A 16,976-nucleotide genomic window follows, 5' to 3' on the forward strand; every position below is an offset into this window, starting at 1 on the left:
GAGCCAGCAAAGGAGCAGAGCATTGAACAGCCAGAGCCAGAGTTGCATCCTCAGTCAGAGCCAGCAAAGGAGCAGAGCATTGACAAACCAGAGCCAGAATTGCATCCTCAGTCAGAGCCAGCAAAGGAGCAGAGCATTGAAGAGCCAGAGCCAGAGTTGCATCCTCAGTCAGAGCCAGCCAAGGAGCAGAGCATTGACCAGCCAGAGCCAGAGCCAGTTAAAGAGCTTAGAAGTGACCAGCAAGAGCTTGAGGCGTCTCCTCAGCGCGTACCAGCTGCAAAGCCGAGCAGTGACCCACCAGAGACGGAGCCTGGGCCAGCTGAAGAGTCGTGTAATGACCAGCGGGAGCCAGAATCGTGCCCTCAACCAAAAATTGCCGAAGAGCAGAGCAGAGACGAGCGAGAGCCAGGGTCGTGTCCTCAGCTCGTACCAGCCAAGGAACAGAGCAGTGACCAGCCAAACTCTTCCCCTGAGCCGGAGCCTGATGGAGAGAGGAACCAGCAGCGAGACCCTATCGCAGAGCTTATCCGTGGTGCTGTAGCCTTGTGCGCACAAGACAAGAAGACCAAGGCCCAATGCGGTGAAGAGAATATACTGACTGCTAATTGTCCACATCCATCTCCTGAATCGGAACAGAACTTAAGTTTAGTGCCTTCGTTGGAAGACAGCATGGCTGAAGAAGTGCCAGAGGTAGATCTGCATTCATTGAGGAACGAATATGGATACCCTGCGCCCGAAAGACTGACCTTGCCTCCGCCAAGAATCATGAATTACTCGCAGGAACGCTACGCGAAGTTCCGCAACCAGCTCCGTAACACGACCTACGAGGCCTGTCCCCAGGGCGAGATCAAGTGGACAGATATCATCGTATCAGGATTACAAGTCAGATATGCTACATACCAAGACACGAACATCCCAATCAAGATTGGAGATGGCACCTTTGGAGATGTCTTCTTGGGTGTGGCGGATACGGAGGAAGTGGTCGCAATCAAGCTGTTCAATGTGGGCAAGACAGATTGGAAGGACGTCGCGAAAGAGGCAGTTATATCACAGCATCTTAGCGGCACGGGCTGCACCCCGGAGTTTTACGGTATAGTCGTTCTCAAACGGAATGATACCTACTTACGAGTGGGACTGGTGTATGAGCACATTGGGAGTCGAGACCTCTACGCGCATAGGAGCAGACTTTTCGAGATCCGCAACGAGGAGTTCAAGAGAGATAACCGACGAAACCTACCGCTGATCTCCGAGAAAAATTGGCAGAGAATTTGCTATAAACTCGCAAGCAGCCTCGTCAAGATTCACGACAAGGAAGTCTTGCTGAACGACATCAAATTGGACAATGTCCTGCTGAATTTCGCCAACGGAAACCTTGACCCCTACCTAATTGATTTCGGGCTGTCAAGAGTCGTGCAGGACGAGCCCTATTCGATTGCTTGCGCGGATGAAGACCGCAAGGAGTTCGGGGAGAAGTACTACCATTTCGCTCCCGAGGTCTACACTGGAGGACACGCCACCTACGCCTCCGACGTCTTCTCTCTGGGCCACGTACTGAAGAGCCTCGACAAGCGAGTCGGAAATAAGATGGGACATATCGCGGCACTTTGTTGCAAAACTGACCCGGAGGAGAGGCCGACGGCCCGTGCAGTAGCGGACATGCTGAGAAACGTATTTCAGCCAAAGCCAAAGACTTAATTGGGATCTCTTCAAAATGTGCCAAATTTTACAAACATTCGTTCGATGATGCTTTAAAAATGCAATGCAGAATCTAGCAAACCCCAAAAAAAATATGTAAATATGTTAACCAAAATTAATCTAGTAAAACAAAAATTTATAAATATGTAAATATGTTATCCAAAATATATCTTTAAAACCAATAGTAGCTTTTTTCACTCCATTTGCCCTACTTGAAACGATGAGATGAGAGTCTTGCTATCTAAATATCTACCTCCTCATCATCTCCAACAATGCATGTATATCACAAAGATGAAATGCCGCAATTACAAACAATGGCTTTTTATTAAGGAACTGTACAAAAGAATGACACATTTACAGCCATTTACAAATTAGTTGCCGGCGAGAGTATGATGATCTTTCTTAGCGAGGCCATGCAAACACTCAAAGTCTCCTTTGCGGCTGAAGGCACCTCAAATTCCATTTTAGCCCCGCTGTGACCAAGAGACATAACAACCATCTGAATCATTATTGAGCTCCACCAAGAGAGAGATTCGGGTTGATCATATTTTCATTTAATGCATTTTTGGTCTGACGAGGACAAAGTCATAATCAAATGGACGGGATAAGATAACTTTAAGCTACGTTACGCTCAGCACCATGACCCTAATTTCGAAGAATATCTGCTACAGAATGTCCCGACCGCTCTATTGGCAATGCCGTTTATCCGATTCGCTGTCCTCGCGGCCAAATCGGGATTCGATCTCTGCGCAATACTCGACCACAACCCGCTAGTTTTGACTTCGTACAAATTTGCAAAACGATAAACTTCTTGCGTCAGTTCGGCTCTTGTTGTGTGCTGCTTGAAGATGTCGAATCGTCGTGAACTTTCACCGCCGTAATATTCTTTAAAGTGCTGACTCAGCGGTTTACCAGGATTTGCCTGAATCCGCTTGCCCATGTTGACGCCGTCAATGTCGCCTAAGATTTCCGCATTAGTTGCGAACCCGCCTTTGCTAGGGAGCATGTATTTGCCATTTTGCCATTGACCAGACGGACCAATGATGGGTGATGATGGATCTGAAAGAAGTTAAGAAAAAATGATAAGCCCGACATTCTTTGTATCTTTAAAAAGATTTTGAGGAAACTTACGGAAATCCATGAGGTTTCTAATAATTATCTAACCCAGAAAAAGTGATGATCCAATTGTCTGAAAAGGAAAGACTATTGAAGGCCGCATGTCTAAAGACGCAAAAGATGTTCATTTTCATTCCGGATCATTTTATCGACGTTCTTGAATAGTCTGGTTTGATTTCTTGAACCAGCAAGGAACAAAAATACTGCAGATAGGCGGAGTATTATCCTTTATAGCTACGGTTTGATAACTAGTTTATCACCTTCCCAGGACTAATGAAGAAGTCCTTCCCAACCCATGGGCTGCAAGGTTGTCCCACACATACTCACTCTTGGCGTTGGCGAGGCCAGACTGTCCCAGATCTCCAGAAATGGTAGTTGCGAAGATATTGTTCATGCCGAGGACGCTTTGTTGATCATATCCAGCCGTAGCCCCGGTTATGACATGACCTGAAGAAGAAAAGCATTTTTCTTTATTCATAAAGTAGGTTCAATCGCCTACACCCCTACAATCCTTCTCCATACATGTCACTTTCCCATTACTCACCGAGTCATAGGTTCAATCTCCGTCACACACCCACCCACTCCATACATATGCCCTTCTCATTACTCACAAAGTAGCTTCAATCCCCGTCTCGACCCTTCTCTGTTCATGCGTGTGCCCGTTGTCCATTACTCATAATCTAGGTTCAAAATCTCATACACCGCCCAACCCACATCCTTCTCCACACATCTGCCCTTCCCATTACTCAAAGCAGGTTCAATCGCTGCTTACTCACCAAAAGCAATAGTGTCGCCGTTCATCTTAATCACGCCCAGTTCTGCTCCATTCTGGAACCTGTGGTCCATCATCTGTGTGAGAGTTTGGAGTGTCGGCTGATCGACTGTACTGCCAAATGGATTGACAGTCTTTCCGAAGCCGGGGAAGGGATTATTCACGTTCAGCATCACCTTGGTAAGGAAGAGAATAGTAATGTAAGCGCAGTTTATCAAAGGCCCAGCTCTGAAGATCGACACCAAAATGTATCCAAAAGCTTCATGACTATACCATAAATAAATAACTCCATAAAGATATGATTCTATCGTAAAATCGTAATGCTATTGGTCTCTCTATAGAGAAACGCCCAAGGTTAATATTATGCTACACTTACCCTCCAGTGCGCGCTGTCGTACCGCCCCACCAACATTCGCAGCTTATTGGCCATTTGGTCCGCCGGTAAATTCGGGAAGAGCGTTTCTAGCAGTTCCAAGGCGAAAACGAACTGCTCTAATGTCATTTTCTTTGCTTCTGGATCCTCTGGTGGTGCCGGCTTAGACGATGGCTTGGGTTTGCTCCTTGACCGGGAACCGCCGCCGCCGCCAAATCCGGAAGGCCGGTATCCCCTCAAGCCGAAATCTATGGGAATTGAAACGCGACGACTCGGAAGACGTCGTCCTATTACAGAAATTCTTTCTGAAAGGGGAAAAAAGGCATATAAGGTCAACGAACTGTCCTTCGTGAAGAATAAATTTCAAACCGCTCTCAGATTGGCGACTCTCCCTTTCGGCGATTACTGCAGCCAAAGCTATCATTTTCGTCAGGGGCTAGAGTAATGGTCAATTTTAAAGTTAAGACTGCATTTCCTTATCAATGAGTAACCTATACTTACCAATTCCACCACCACCGCCACCTCCGCCGCCCCCGAAGCTTCGACCACCTATACCACGTCCGCCGCCTCCTCCGAAGCCCCCGCCCCCGCCCCCGCTCCCGCACGCGGCGCGCCTGGTCCGCACTGGAGCCCCTTGCATCTCAGCGATGTGGCGGTCAAGTTGAAGTCTGGAATAGAAAAGGTTATTACTAATAGTGGAAATAAACCTCGCGCACCTCTGATGGCTTATATTGGCCTATACATGATTTCAACAAGCTCAATGATAAAAATCAATCGAGTCTTCACCCGCTTCCTTTTCCATACAAGTGTCCTTCTCGTTACTCATAAACTAGGTTCAATCTCTCACTCCTCCTTCTCCATACATGAGCCCTTCCCATTTCTCATATTAGGTTCAATCTCTCTCACATCTCCCCTTCTCCATACATGTACCCCTCCCATCATTCATAAATTAGGTTAAATCTCTCCCTCCACCCCCTTCTCCATACATGTACCTTTCCCATTACTCATAGGTTTAAAGTAACTTACCCCTCGGCGAGCGCGATCCTGTTCAGTTGATCCCCTTGCTCCGGTCGGTCTTTGTACAGTAATGCTCCCCAACCGTAGACGCTCGTAATGCCAAGCATCAGAATCGAACCAAGAAATGCAATGGGTAACAACTTCATTCTGTGAGCTTGGTTGAAATAATGCTCAGTCTCACTGATGACAGTAAAATTGGAGTAGTGGTAACGAGCTGCGTCGGTTGAAATTGTGAATTGTCGCCCCTCGCAGCCTATTATGTGCAATGGCCTTGTCCACCAAGTCCGGTTGGTTTGCCGGGTCGATGGGTTTTCCCCGTAGATTTCTGATGAGACTGGGGTGATCTATCTTGAGTATTAAATGCTAATCCGGGACTAGAATTTGATATTTTGATTGCTTAAATGTGACCTTTGCAGGTGAAACGTTGCGCGCGTTTTTCTCAAAGCGCGAAAATAAATCATGCGACAATAACATTTTGATATTCCGAGTGCAGATAACTTCTCCGAAGAAAAGTAGGCCGATTGAACTCAATCGGAAAATAGCACAGGTAAATACGTCACACAATGATTATTTGCAATTAACGCGTCGTCTGCTAAACAATTCATAGAACGAGTGAATCATTTTAGTGATCAACACTTCACTATCACTTCTCAAGTACCGGTATTGAAAAAAATGGGTCAGGATCCCAAAATATTACGTCATACTGTCCTTTATCTATCCGAATAGGTACGGCAGCTTGGATAGTCCATCATACTTTATTTCTGAAAGTCTGAAGTTATTTTGAACAACTCGAGGCGCTCAACTTATAACTTGACGCTCGACTTAACTTGAGCGTTTGACTTAAAACTTGGGCACTCGAGGTAGTAAATCGGGCGCTCAGGTTATACCTCAAGCGACAGTTCAGCGTGAAGTCTTATGCGAAAGAAAAGGTATGAAACAAAATTAAAAAAATAACATATCTTGCCCAGTTTTCCATTTAATATGTCGTCTGCTAAACAATTCTGAGAATGAGTGCGTGAATCATTAATTTGATTGTTCCAAATATTAAGTCTAGGCCCAACAGTTCACTCTCCCTTCTCAAGTACTGGTACAGAAAGAAATTAGGTCAAGATATCAAATAATCATTGATTAGTCATTAGTGCATCGGCTGCGTCATATTAAAATCCAAAACTGGAAAACCTCGCCAACCGGACTTGGCGGCATATTATATAAAGCCGGACGCCGTTGCGAAATTTCCACGCTTATTTCATCAGTCAGACACGAAGCTCGTTCATTCCCGCAGTCGTACATTGTTTTTAATCTACTTGATTCGGATACTGGAGTCGCGATGAAGTTGTCATTCATTGCTTTTCTTGGTTCCATTCTGATATGTGGCCTCGCCAGTGTCTCTGGCTGGGCGGGGTTTAAAAACCTCCCACCGGAGAAAAGGGAACAGTTGAAAAGGATCGCGATCGCTCAAGGGTAGGTTTTTTGTTTAATTTTCGCAATTCTTCCACTAGAAATACTTACATCATAGGTTTAAAGTCCCTCAAAACTAGCGATTGTTGTCGCTACGACGATTATAATCGTTGGAGTGCGACAAAAAGGTCTGTCGTCTGCGGATAAAACCGGTCATCGCTGCGTGTGATATTCACGTCGCTGCGATCACCGATTCTTGTCGTGAGCACCTGCGATGACCACCCCAAACAATCGATCAAGATCGCATCGCTCGTGTGCGGACTCCGACACAAAAAGATAAATCTATGTGAGTCTGGGTTGGGGGACTAAAGTCGGGCTATGCCTCCTCATTTACCACTCATGGTATTGATTCAGATAGTAGGCCTACGTCCACCTTTGAGAAATTGATGCAAATACAGAAGTAAACTTGAGCGCATGTGATTTAACCTACCACTGCCCGATAGTTGCGCACGGTTGGAGATGTTAATTCCGACCCATGCTGTGATGGTTCTAGTTGGACCCATCAGGCAAACATTTGCAATCAGGGGCTGCATCTGATTTCCTCACAATTCCCTAGGTACTAACTTCTAAATTCTTTTCAGACTTCACGTTGACAAACATGTCCAGGAGATGCAAGCTGCTCCAGTGCGGGTCAGGCGCTCCGCTTGCGGTGGAGGCTCATACGGCGGGGGCGGCACTGGCCGCGGCGGCAGCAGCGTCGGTAGGGGTGTCGGAGGAGGCATTGGCAGTCGCGGCGGAGGTGGCGGGGGAGTATCTGTTATGGGTAAGGATGACACTGAAATATTCCCTTCATTTAAGCCTATGGTGATCCAGATTATTCTCACACACTCATTGTGGTTAAAATATATCAAAATTGTGGTCAAAAGATATTCAAACTGAATAAAAATGAGTTTCTCTCTTCAGAAACAATAGTTGTGACAGGACGACGTCTTCCGCCTGTTTCCTCCTCCGTTGATTTTAGCCTGAGGGGGTTCCAGCCACCTAGGCGGTTTGGCGGAGGTGGTGGTTCATCGGCAGCTAACCCACCAAAGCCCAAGGAGCCCCAGGAACCGCCCGAGGATCCAGAAGCAAAGAAAATGACGCTCCAGCAGTTCGTTTTCGCCTTGGAGCAACTGGAGAAGGCGTTCCCAAATCTACCAGCGGACCAGATGGCGAATAAACTGCGGATGTTGGTGGGACGGTACGACAGCCCACTCTGGAAGGTAATTTCCTTGCTCTATCAACGGAAGGGTAATATAAATGGTCGCGGGCGTCTCTTCAAGGACCACCATGAAGGGTAACTAACGGGGGAGAAGGCAAATACCCTCCAAAAGTCACTAAAAAATGTGTGTTTGGCCATGATTTTGCCCGAAAACTTTCAAAAAGTGCCCCCCCCCCCCTGCCCGAGAGCCTTTTGCCGCCGCCCCTCCCCCACCGAGACCAAACAGCTAGCTATCCCCTGCACCGTTTCAAGTAAATCATCTTCTAATTCTCCAGGTTATGTTGAATGTAAATGTCCCCGTAGTAGGAAAGGATGTCAGCCCATTTGACAAGAACACCAACCCACAGTCATTCCAGACACTCACTCAGATGTTAGACCACAGGATCCAAAATGGCGCCGAATTGGGCGTGGTGAAGATAAATGGAGACACAGTCGCCTTTGGTGAGTACTACAATTATACAAAATTAAGCGAATTGGAAGGGCGCATGGATGGACAAGGAGGTCTTATAAGCACATGTACTTGTATCTAACCTACTTTACAATACTTATTTTATGAGTAATCGGAATGATACATGTATGAGAAGGAGGGTTTAAAAGTCGTTTTAATACAACCTGCTCTATGAGTAACAGAAAGGGCGCTTTTATGCAAATGTCTTGGAAGTCGTTACTCTACTTAATATGAGTAATTCAAAGGCTTCATCATCATCATCATCATCATCATCATCATCATCATCATCATCATCATCATCATCATCGCCATCATTGGGTTCTTTTCCTTCTTCAGGTCATGTGATCACAGGGGCTACGGCTGGATATGATCAACAAACCGTCTTCGGAATGAACAATCTCTTCTCTACTACCATTTCGGGAGATCTGGGACAGTCTGCCCTCGCCAATTCGAAAAGTGAGTATTTCTGGGACTACACGTATTTGCTGTTACAGGCAGGTATGTGAACGGAACCTTTTACGGGACTTGTTCATTGACACAATGTCTTAGAAGGGGACATCTCATAACTACTCACAGCTCAGTCCTGTTCACGGTTTTATGCTCAAGTATTCAAGGACTGATAGCAAATTCTCTTTTGGTCAAAACCTGCTCACATGACCATTCGTTGGAAAGCTCTCGGTATAACAGAGCCATTTATACACCCTACTTTGGGTTTCTTAAGATTTTCATAATATGGACATCATGATTTTCTTCCTTGCATTTAGATCCAGCATCACCCATCATAGGCCCAGCAGGCCAATGGCAAAACGGCAAATACATGTTGCCAAGTGACGGTGGGTTCGCCACACACGCAGAAGTCTTAGGCGACATTGACGGCTTCAACATGGGCAAGCGTATCCAAGCAAATCCTGCGAAACCGCTGAGTCAGCATATGAAAGAATACTACGGCGGTGAAAGTTCACAACGATTCGACATCTTCAAGCAGCACACAACGAAAGCTGAACTGACGCAAGAAGTTTATCGTTTTGCAAATTTGTATGAATACAAGAATGACGGATTATTATCAAGTGTTTTACAGAATGCCAGTCCTGATTTGGCTGTGCGACGCGCCAGTGAGATAAATGGTATTGCAAATACGGCCGTCGGGGCGTTCTGTAGCAGGTATTCTGCGCAGTTGGGCTCATGGTGCTAGACAATTAAGCTAATCTGTCATGTTTAAGGGTCGACCATGACCACCACCATTTTGGCTAGAACTTGAAATCCTAAAGCCATTAGAACTCCTTCAAAACGAATTGGATGTCAATTTCAAGGGTTGGAGTCAGTTATTTGTTTTCCTGAGAACTGACTGCAACCCTTGAAATTAGCATTCTCTTGGATTTCAAGTTCTGACCACATTCCCAAGCTTCTCTTTGTTAATCAGCAAATGAACCTTAGTATCAATGCTGCCTTTAAAATAGCGTCATTCATTCTGAAAATAACTTTCTAGTCTTTCATTTTGTCTCCTAGAGACTGTCAGGGACACTGCCAACATAATTTGTGAATCTGTGTCAGTTGTGTAAATAAATATCCATTGTTTTTAATTGTCACATTTCACTTTCTTGGTGTGGAAGAGGCTGTTTAGAGCAGGAGGGGGGCAGGACTGGGACCCCCCCCCCTTGCAGTTGCTCATCACTTATTCTGCTGAACTGAACGATAGTGGTACGTGAAAATAACTGCTGGGAAGGTCATAGGCAAGACCATCATCCAATGTTTTATTTGAGCTTTAAGAGGTTTAGCTTAACCCTTGCTTTCCTTAGCCAAGCTAGCTCTTCTCTCAAAGTTCCGATACAAGGCATACTCGGTTTCATTCCTGTTGCTTGCTAGAAATTCCCAGCCAAGAAATTCATCCTAGATGAAGAACAAAACGTGATATCTAATCAAAACAAACTTTATTAAACAGAATATTCATACATATTCAAACTGAAGCCTCAGTCAACAAGAAATGCAATGTTAAAAATAAACTAGGATGCGACTCTGAAGCCAGAATTCCTCAGTTTTTGGTAATCTAGCGACATTTTCTATAAATAGTAGTGGACAATCGAATTCAAATTTCTACAAAGCGCTGCAAGTTCTATGAAGTCATTTGCAAAAAGCTTTTTAACTTTCAAAGCGCTTGATGTCACTAAGTCTATTTCTCCTCGGAGCCTGCTTTCCCCTCATCCCCTGTATCGCTAGCACCACTTTTAGCATCAACCTTGTCGGTATCGTGTTTGCGTTCTGCTATTTTCCTCTCGATCTCCGCACGGCGCCGTCCAGGCTGATATATCTCACGCTCAGGCCGGTCCTGCAAAGTCAGAGATTCAGATTTCGGATGAGTAACATTCACACCAACACAGAAACAAAAAGTATATTTAATTCGTTGTTGAAATACCGGTGAATTAACAACATGTATATGGCCCTTGAACATGTCTGACAGAATGCCTCATCTTATAAGGCTTAAAGGGTAACTCGTGTCAAATTTCACCATATAATGTTTTAGCTGTTTTTGACAAATGACTACGTCACTTTCTCATAAATCCGTATGGTTTTCGAATCGAAATGCACATTTTCTAGAAATTGATGGTTTAATCCCGCCCGGACGGCTCGCTTCGATGCCGTTTCCGTTGATGACGTCACAACATGAACATTTTCGCGGTCGCGGTGGTTTACCTTCAGCGATTTTATGATAAATCTAATCAAAAATGGAAAATTTGAGCTTTACATTTGTGATCAACAATTAAAAACGGATGTATTTCCGCAAAGTTGTAAATCACATCATAGTATCACTTTAAACAGGTGGCCTCTCTGACCTTCGAACATGTCAATCAAATGTACCTTATTCCTAATCCTATCTCTCCTCTCCCTTCTCAAAGTTTCCTCACTCTTCCCCGCATCACTCCCCTTACTACGTCTCGACTCCCCGTCATCACCCTTGTCCCTAGGCTCAGCCGACTTTGTGTCTCGCGACTCGGATGACTTTGACTCCCGTGGTTCCGCAGACTTTGTGTCCCTCGTCCGATCACCGTCATCCTTCTGAAAAGTAGAAAAGTCAAACTCTGCCAAACATTTTGTTTGTAGCCTTGAACAGATCACTTTACTTTGTTTACACCGTCAGATCTGTAGAATTGAGTCCTTGTACCTGGTATGGTGCCACGACAGGGCCGCATTCGAATAAGTCTCTTGGCCTGCACCAAAAGCCCAACTGGTGCCCAACCAAAGTGGCATCAAAAACTGTGGCTGGATTGTCATGAACCAGTACAGAACACATACCTTATCTTTAGACTTGGCAGTATCCCCGGCAAAGCTTTTCGGACGCACGCTCTCCTTATCTTTATCCCTTTTATCTGTTGGTTTACCATCTGGTTTGGCAGTGTCTTTCTTGTAACCACTCGATCTGAAATAAACAATGAAAACACTGAATGTAGTCATCGCAAGAATTTGTAGAAATCAATCTCTTAATGTTGAAAAGGTGATTCCATGCCGAGATTTGAAATACCTTTCTTCAATCACCATGTCACAATCATGGTTGTTTCCTGCACTGCACTTGCAATGACTTTGCATCCAAAACATTTGGATTGAAGCCGTACATAGGATGAATCAGACGATTCATAAGTACAAAAAAGAACATGCTTAGATAATGACAAATCAACCTAGAATATTACCTCCTGTCCCTGTCCCTGTCTCTGTTATCTCTCCCTCTATCACGATCTCGGTTGTCCCTGTCCCGATCTCTATTGCTGCCAGGTTTGCCCCTATCCTTGGGAGCTGACCCCTCTCTTTCATCCCTGTCCCTCGGTTTCGACTTCTGGTCATGATCCTTCGAAGGGGCAGTGTCTTTCCTTCTTTCTTTATCGTCCTCCCTCCCTGAAAGTCACCAGCACACAGAAGATGAAACTCCAAATCTAATATTGATTCAACATTCAGAAAACTCACTGCCAACTCAAGAGTACTGTAAGTGTAAAAGGAGACCATAACAGACCCTTGTACCCTTTGAACAGGATGGTAGGAAGAACAGTAAAACCTTTAATGATGAAAAATGTCAAAAAATTTCCAACACATTTTCAGTTATATTCCAAACTTTCAAGTAATTTTTCTCAGAATAGCAAAACAAATATATGTTCTCATCATTCCTTCAGTAAAAACTTTCTGTTCACATATATTATCTAAACCCATAATCAAACCCAAAAGAAAAGTTCACAGCTTCGTTTTTCGAACACCAACGGACCTTTATTTCTCTCCTCCTTTGCCCTATCCTCTTTGGCCCTCTGTCGATCGCGGTAGTTATCCCTGCGGTCCTTCTCACGCTCTCTATCCCGCTCACGCTGCCGAAACTTCTCCACCTCTCGCTGACGTTGCTTCTCGCGCTCGGGATTTTTCAGGACCTGTAAGAGTATCAATCCAAGTTATGCTGCAAGATATTTCGTAAATTTCCCTGGCCTTACAATGATGATTATACAATGTTCTTTTGAAGGCAATGATCCTTTAACTAGTGTAGGGCCTAAAACCAGACAAGGCAACTGATCCACATCAATTTGAAACTAACCATACTCACCCTCACAGTAATTTCATCCTTATCACTCTTCTTCTTATCTCTATCCTTCTCATTATCTCTATCCGTATCTCTATCCTTTTCCCCATTTTCCTTATCTCCATCTTTTGCCCCGTCATCCTTATCTTTTATACCTTTAGCATCATTTTCATTTTCTGTACTGTCCTTGTCAGTATCTTTTTTATCCTCTTTCGGAGCAACCTCTTTTTTCTCAAGTCTTTCCTTCACATCCTTGTCCTTATCTTCCTTCCTATCCCTTTCTCTATCCTCCTTTCCTCCTCTGTCAGTTCCCCTATCTCTATTTATATCCCTATCCTTATCTCGATCTCGAACCCTATCCTTATCAGCCCGATCTCTAGTATTCCCCCTGTCCCTATCCCTTGTGTCTCTGTCCCTATCTCCTCGATTTCTATCCCGATCACCTCTGTCTCTATCCCGATCTCTAGAGTCTTTAATATCTCTGTCTCGATTTCTGTCCTTATCTCTGTCACCCCTATTTCTATCTCTATCTCTATCCCTATCACCTCTATCTCTATCCCTATCTCTGTCCTTATCACCCCTATCTCTATCCCTATCACCTCTATCTCTGTCCCTATCGCCCCTTTCTCTCTCTCTATTCGTCTCAGACTCCCTGCCTTTGACCCTCTCCTCCCTATCGCGGTCCCTGCCAGACTTCTCCTTGTCCAGCCTCTCACGCTGCTTCAGTTCCTGTTCACGGCGCTTCCGTCGCTCGTCATCTTTCATCTTCTTTCTCTCCATCTCACGCTTCCGTCTATCATCTTTGATTTTCTGAAACAGAAAGCCACCATCTTCAGCAATCAGATATCAATGACGGAGAGTCTCCATACCAATAAAATCGATGTTGGACACTAAATTAGGGGTCCAAAAATGGGGCTGTGGCATAAAGAATATTTTAGTGGTTTGTAAAATGGAGCTGAAGAATACTCTAAGCTTTCTGTGTAGTGTTATGTTTAAAAGTCCACGTCGCCATGTTATATTGGGGTACCTTGAGATTGAGATTCAATGAGGAACCGGCGCGATTTATCTGCCGCGTGGCGCTGCAATCGATCATACCAAAACTCTCCATTTCCAATGCATTATCATGTTATTTCTGAGCCCGAAAACGATCGCTTATTTTCGACCGATTTCGGCAACGTTTGCATCTTCCTGTTTTAAATCTATTGGGCTATCAGTTTCTTAAGATAATTTTGCGGAAATATGCACGATGCCAGTTATTGGGCACGTTTTCTGTTGTTGAAATCCTGTGCAAAAATGTACGCAATGGTTTCCCGTGATTGACCTCATGCGACGTCAACAGACCAGAAAATGACGTCATGGCGTCAGAAGGTACGATCGATTGTGGCGCCGCCACTGGCATTTATCTTAACGCTGGTTCCTCATTAAGTAGTAATAGCGCTCAAAGTTGCTCTCAGTGAATCTGAAATTACACTCTTGTCACCAGAAATAAAAATTTAAAGAAGAACAGCACAAATTTACATATCTGGAGGCAGACTGCTTCCGTTTCTTAGCACAGGATTTGTAATACCGTAAAAAAAAAGGAAAAAATGCTTTGGCTGTAAAAAAGATTGAACACTGTTATTCAGCAAAAGAATACAAGAACAATGGAACACAACAAGTAACTAGATTAGATTGAGTTAGAAAGTCAATCAAATACTGGTATCTCTGAAACCGAGACGAGTTTTTCTGGCCACATAAGCAGTGAGTAGGCAGTTGAAAATGTAAACAAGGAACTATAACTGGAAGAGATTGTAGAAAAGTTCACCATTGGATTCGGTTCAAGGGATAACGGCGATGGAGGAAGGGGTAACCTTTTCTTGAGACTGGGGAGCTACAGGACGAAAGAAAAGAACAGTTGAGAGCTGAGCGCCAACTTGGATATTATTGACTCAATAACAATATTGGGTGATTGCAATGAAAGTAGGAGGAAACTGACACCCTGGCTGTCAATTGAGACACCGGCCCTATCACATGAATGCACCGGGACTGGCGGGAATTGAACCCAGGACCTCTGAGGTTACAGGCACTGATCTATACACACACACATACCTGTAAAGCTGCTCTTTTTTCCTCCTTCTTTTTCTTGAGAAATTCTATCAAAGGTGTCGTTGTCCTTGGACCATTTGCTGAAAAAAAGATACCAATTCAGGAACCTTGGGAATAGAGTTTCAAGTTGGTGTGGTAGGCTGATCGAGGGCCTAGTTTTTAAATTCGTGACAACATTTCTGGGGCAGAGTAAAAATGCTCTTATCTATTGTGATAAGTAAGGCACTTACTTCACATTAAACAAAAGTTCCCGCAAAAATTATTGCTCTTAAACCAGATTAATTGACATTAGTAACCAGCACATCCTGACATTCACAATTGACAGCTTTTGGATTCGGTCCATGGCCATTTAACCCCTGCCCCTGGGCTTACCCTTCCTCTCGCGCTCCCTGGCCTCAATCTCCTCCAGGCAGCTGTCAACGGTTGGCGCAGGCTCCTGATCTGGGTTGTTAAGATCCTCAAGGAATTTCTTGTAGTCGGCATCATCATCAATCGTTCCCTTCCGACTGTCCGGTTTCTTTGCCTTTTTCTTTGGGACCTTTTGATATGGGCAGAACTCCACAATGGCTGGGTACTCATTACCTGTAATTAAAAGAACATTTTTATGAAACACTTTTTAACTAAATTATGATCTTCAAGTTCAAATAGTTTGCAGAAATTAAGATTTGTTAGTTGTTCTGACGACTGACAGAGCATGGGCACTTCAAGTCCTAGTGGTTGGGCCGGGGTACCCCCATTCCTTTGACTTGAATCATCATTTAGACCTGATTATTTTATTCATTTTGATGGTCAAAATGCTATTTAACACACCTTTACTGTCCACAAACACGTATCCATCAAACTTTTCTGTAAAAATATACAAATCTTCCTGATTGATGAAGTTGATGATGGCTCTGGCAAATGCATATGGACCAAGGCTGAAAAACAGGAATGAAGTATACTGAAGTGAGAAAGATAGAAAATCAAATACAAGTTCAAGATGTCTAGGTGTGTTTTAGAGCATTCGCAATTTTGAGCGATTCCCTTGAAACTTCTGGGAGCACATTAGAGTTCTGCAATCTCAGAATGGGTGATATGAATAAAGACTAGCAAATGCTTTTACTTCAATTTTGTACAGAAAGGCCTCGTGTAAATGTACATGGAGTTTTAGATAAAAGCATTTGCTAGTCTTTATTCATATCACCCATTGACTCATTTTGAAGATGGCTCAGTCTGTTTGTTTTCAATAAACTTGCACATTTCCATGATAAATGAACAATGTAGGTTATGCCGGTCTGACAACCAGTCAGCAAGATCCACCCACCTCATATCACCTCTTGAAAACATGAAGTAGTCATTTTCTGGGATAGGTGAGATTTGTTCCCTGAACGCTTCCTCTGTGATTGTTGGTGGCAATCTTCGGACAATAACCTAAATTATTGGAGTAAGAATCAAAAAATAAAAGAACGTTATGTCACTGGAAAACAGAACAGAAGAGAAAACTCTTTAACCATCAATGATTTCACAATACCAATTTGGCAATACCATGTCCATGATGACCAGCACTAGGGCAATGACATTATTGACAGATACAAAACCAGCTTTAGGCTTCAGCTACTTCCAACCAAGAATAAGAATCATAGTCGTTTTCTTGGTATGCTTGTCATTAGGCCTATGGCCATGGGGAAGTCAATCACTCAATGTTGATGTCAAATTGTCATATTCAATCAATGTCCATATTCAATCAATTGCACATTCAATCAACTAGAGCATGTACAGTCTTAGTGAAGAACAAGCCAAGTGATCTCTCAAAGAAAACAAATGGGTTTAACAATCGAACAACCACCACCAAAGCACTGTACTGTGTAGATTCTACCACACATGTACAGAGCCAGTGTTCGGATTGTTTTCCTTACTTTTGAAGGAGGGAGAACTTTCTCTTTCTTTTCTTTTGTTTTAACATCTTCCTTTCTTGGATCTCTTGTACTACCAGTTGTAGACTTGACACCAGTATCTTTTCTTTCTTGTGTCATGATTCGATCGTTGTCGTTACGCTCAAATCGTGATTTACAAAAGCGAAAACTTAGAAAATTTTGGAAATATTTTTGAAACGTCCACCATTGTGTTTTTATCGTCTGCACTGAAGCCAGTTTAAAAATTAATTGGACAGTAAACATATTAAAAGATTTCATAATTGGTATGCATAAATTGGTTTATTGAAATTATTGATGTAATTATCAGGGCAAAAGAATTTCAAACTTTTTATCTTACTTTCCAATTTCAAAT

General features: G+C 43.7%; 3 protein-coding genes across 3 annotated transcripts; 1 reads left to right on the forward strand and 2 right to left on the reverse strand.

Annotated features, from left to right (window-relative positions):
- Window positions 1-1,998: 1,998 nt before the first annotated feature.
- LOC135494677 (uncharacterized) lies at window positions 1,999-5,379 on the reverse strand. Its single transcript, XM_064782876.1, has 6 exons — window positions 4,983-5,379; window positions 4,458-4,624; window positions 3,960-4,261; window positions 3,588-3,759; window positions 3,139-3,258; window positions 1,999-2,754 (listed from the first exon to the last, which is right to left on the reverse strand). The coding sequence occupies exons 1-6, from the start codon at window positions 5,117-5,119 to the stop codon at window positions 2,327-2,329; spliced, it is 1,326 nt and encodes a 441-aa protein (XP_064638946.1). The 5' UTR covers window positions 5,120-5,379; the 3' UTR covers window positions 1,999-2,326.
- Window positions 5,380-6,195: 816 nt separating this feature from the next.
- On the forward strand, window positions 6,196-9,660 carry LOC135494606 (uncharacterized). Its single transcript, XM_064782735.1, has 6 exons — window positions 6,196-6,434; window positions 7,013-7,194; window positions 7,335-7,633; window positions 7,908-8,073; window positions 8,417-8,536; window positions 8,845-9,660. The coding sequence occupies exons 1-6, from the start codon at window positions 6,301-6,303 to the stop codon at window positions 9,270-9,272; spliced, it is 1,329 nt and encodes a 442-aa protein (XP_064638805.1). The 5' UTR covers window positions 6,196-6,300; the 3' UTR covers window positions 9,273-9,660.
- Window positions 9,661-9,991: 331 nt separating this feature from the next.
- On the reverse strand, window positions 9,992-16,815 carry LOC135494605 (regulator of nonsense transcripts 3B-like). Its single transcript, XM_064782734.1, has 11 exons — window positions 16,607-16,815; window positions 16,015-16,121; window positions 15,522-15,628; window positions 15,084-15,293; window positions 14,715-14,791; window positions 12,651-13,436; window positions 12,324-12,480; window positions 11,761-11,962; window positions 11,369-11,492; window positions 10,934-11,131; window positions 9,992-10,403 (listed from the first exon to the last, which is right to left on the reverse strand). Exons 1-11 carry the CDS (start codon window positions 16,721-16,723, stop codon window positions 10,248-10,250), a joined length of 2,241 nt encoding a protein of 746 aa, XP_064638804.1. The 5' UTR covers window positions 16,724-16,815; the 3' UTR covers window positions 9,992-10,247.
- Between the last annotated feature and the right edge of the window lie 161 nt (window positions 16,816-16,976).

This window comes from Lineus longissimus, chromosome 10 (genome assembly GCF_910592395.1).
Source record: "Lineus longissimus chromosome 10, tnLinLong1.2, whole genome shotgun sequence".
Taxonomy (NCBI): Eukaryota; Metazoa; Nemertea; class Pilidiophora; order Heteronemertea; family Lineidae; genus Lineus; species Lineus longissimus.

What these genes read in the sequence shown, in the direction of transcription:
- LOC135494677 (XM_064782876.1), bottom strand. Translation starts at nt 5,119, where the DNA reads ATGAAGTTGTTACCCATTGCATTTCTTGGTTCGATTCTGATGCTTGGC. An exon ending in ACGACAGCGCGCACTGGAGG is followed by an intron (nt 3,760 to 3,959) that starts GTAAGTGTAGCA and finishes TTCCTTACCAAG; the next exon opens with GTGATGCTGAACGTGAATAA. An exon ending in CGGCGACACTATTGCTTTTG is followed by an intron (nt 3,259 to 3,587) that starts GTGAGTAAGCAG and finishes TTTCTTCTTCAG; the next exon opens with GTCATGTCATAACCGGGGCT.
- LOC135494606 (XM_064782735.1), top strand. Translation starts at nt 6,301, where the DNA reads ATGAAGTTGTCATTCATTGCTTTTCTTGGTTCCATTCTGATATGTGGC. An exon ending in ACGACAGCCCACTCTGGAAG is followed by an intron (nt 7,634 to 7,907) that starts GTAATTTCCTTG and finishes CTAATTCTCCAG; the next exon opens with GTTATGTTGAATGTAAATGT. An exon ending in TGGAGACACAGTCGCCTTTG is followed by an intron (nt 8,074 to 8,416) that starts GTGAGTACTACA and finishes TTCCTTCTTCAG; the next exon opens with GTCATGTGATCACAGGGGCT.
- LOC135494605 (XM_064782734.1), bottom strand. Translation starts at nt 16,723, where the DNA reads ATGACACAAGAAAGAAAAGATACTGGTGTCAAGTCTACAACTGGTAGT. An exon ending in CAGGGAGCGCGAGAGGAAGG is followed by an intron (nt 14,792 to 15,083) that starts GTAAGCCCAGGG and finishes TCTTTTTTTCAG; the next exon opens with CAAATGGTCCAAGGACAACG. An exon ending in CTGCCAAGTCTAAAGATAAG is followed by an intron (nt 11,132 to 11,368) that starts GTATGTGTTCTG and finishes TCTACTTTTCAG; the next exon opens with AAGGATGACGGTGATCGGAC.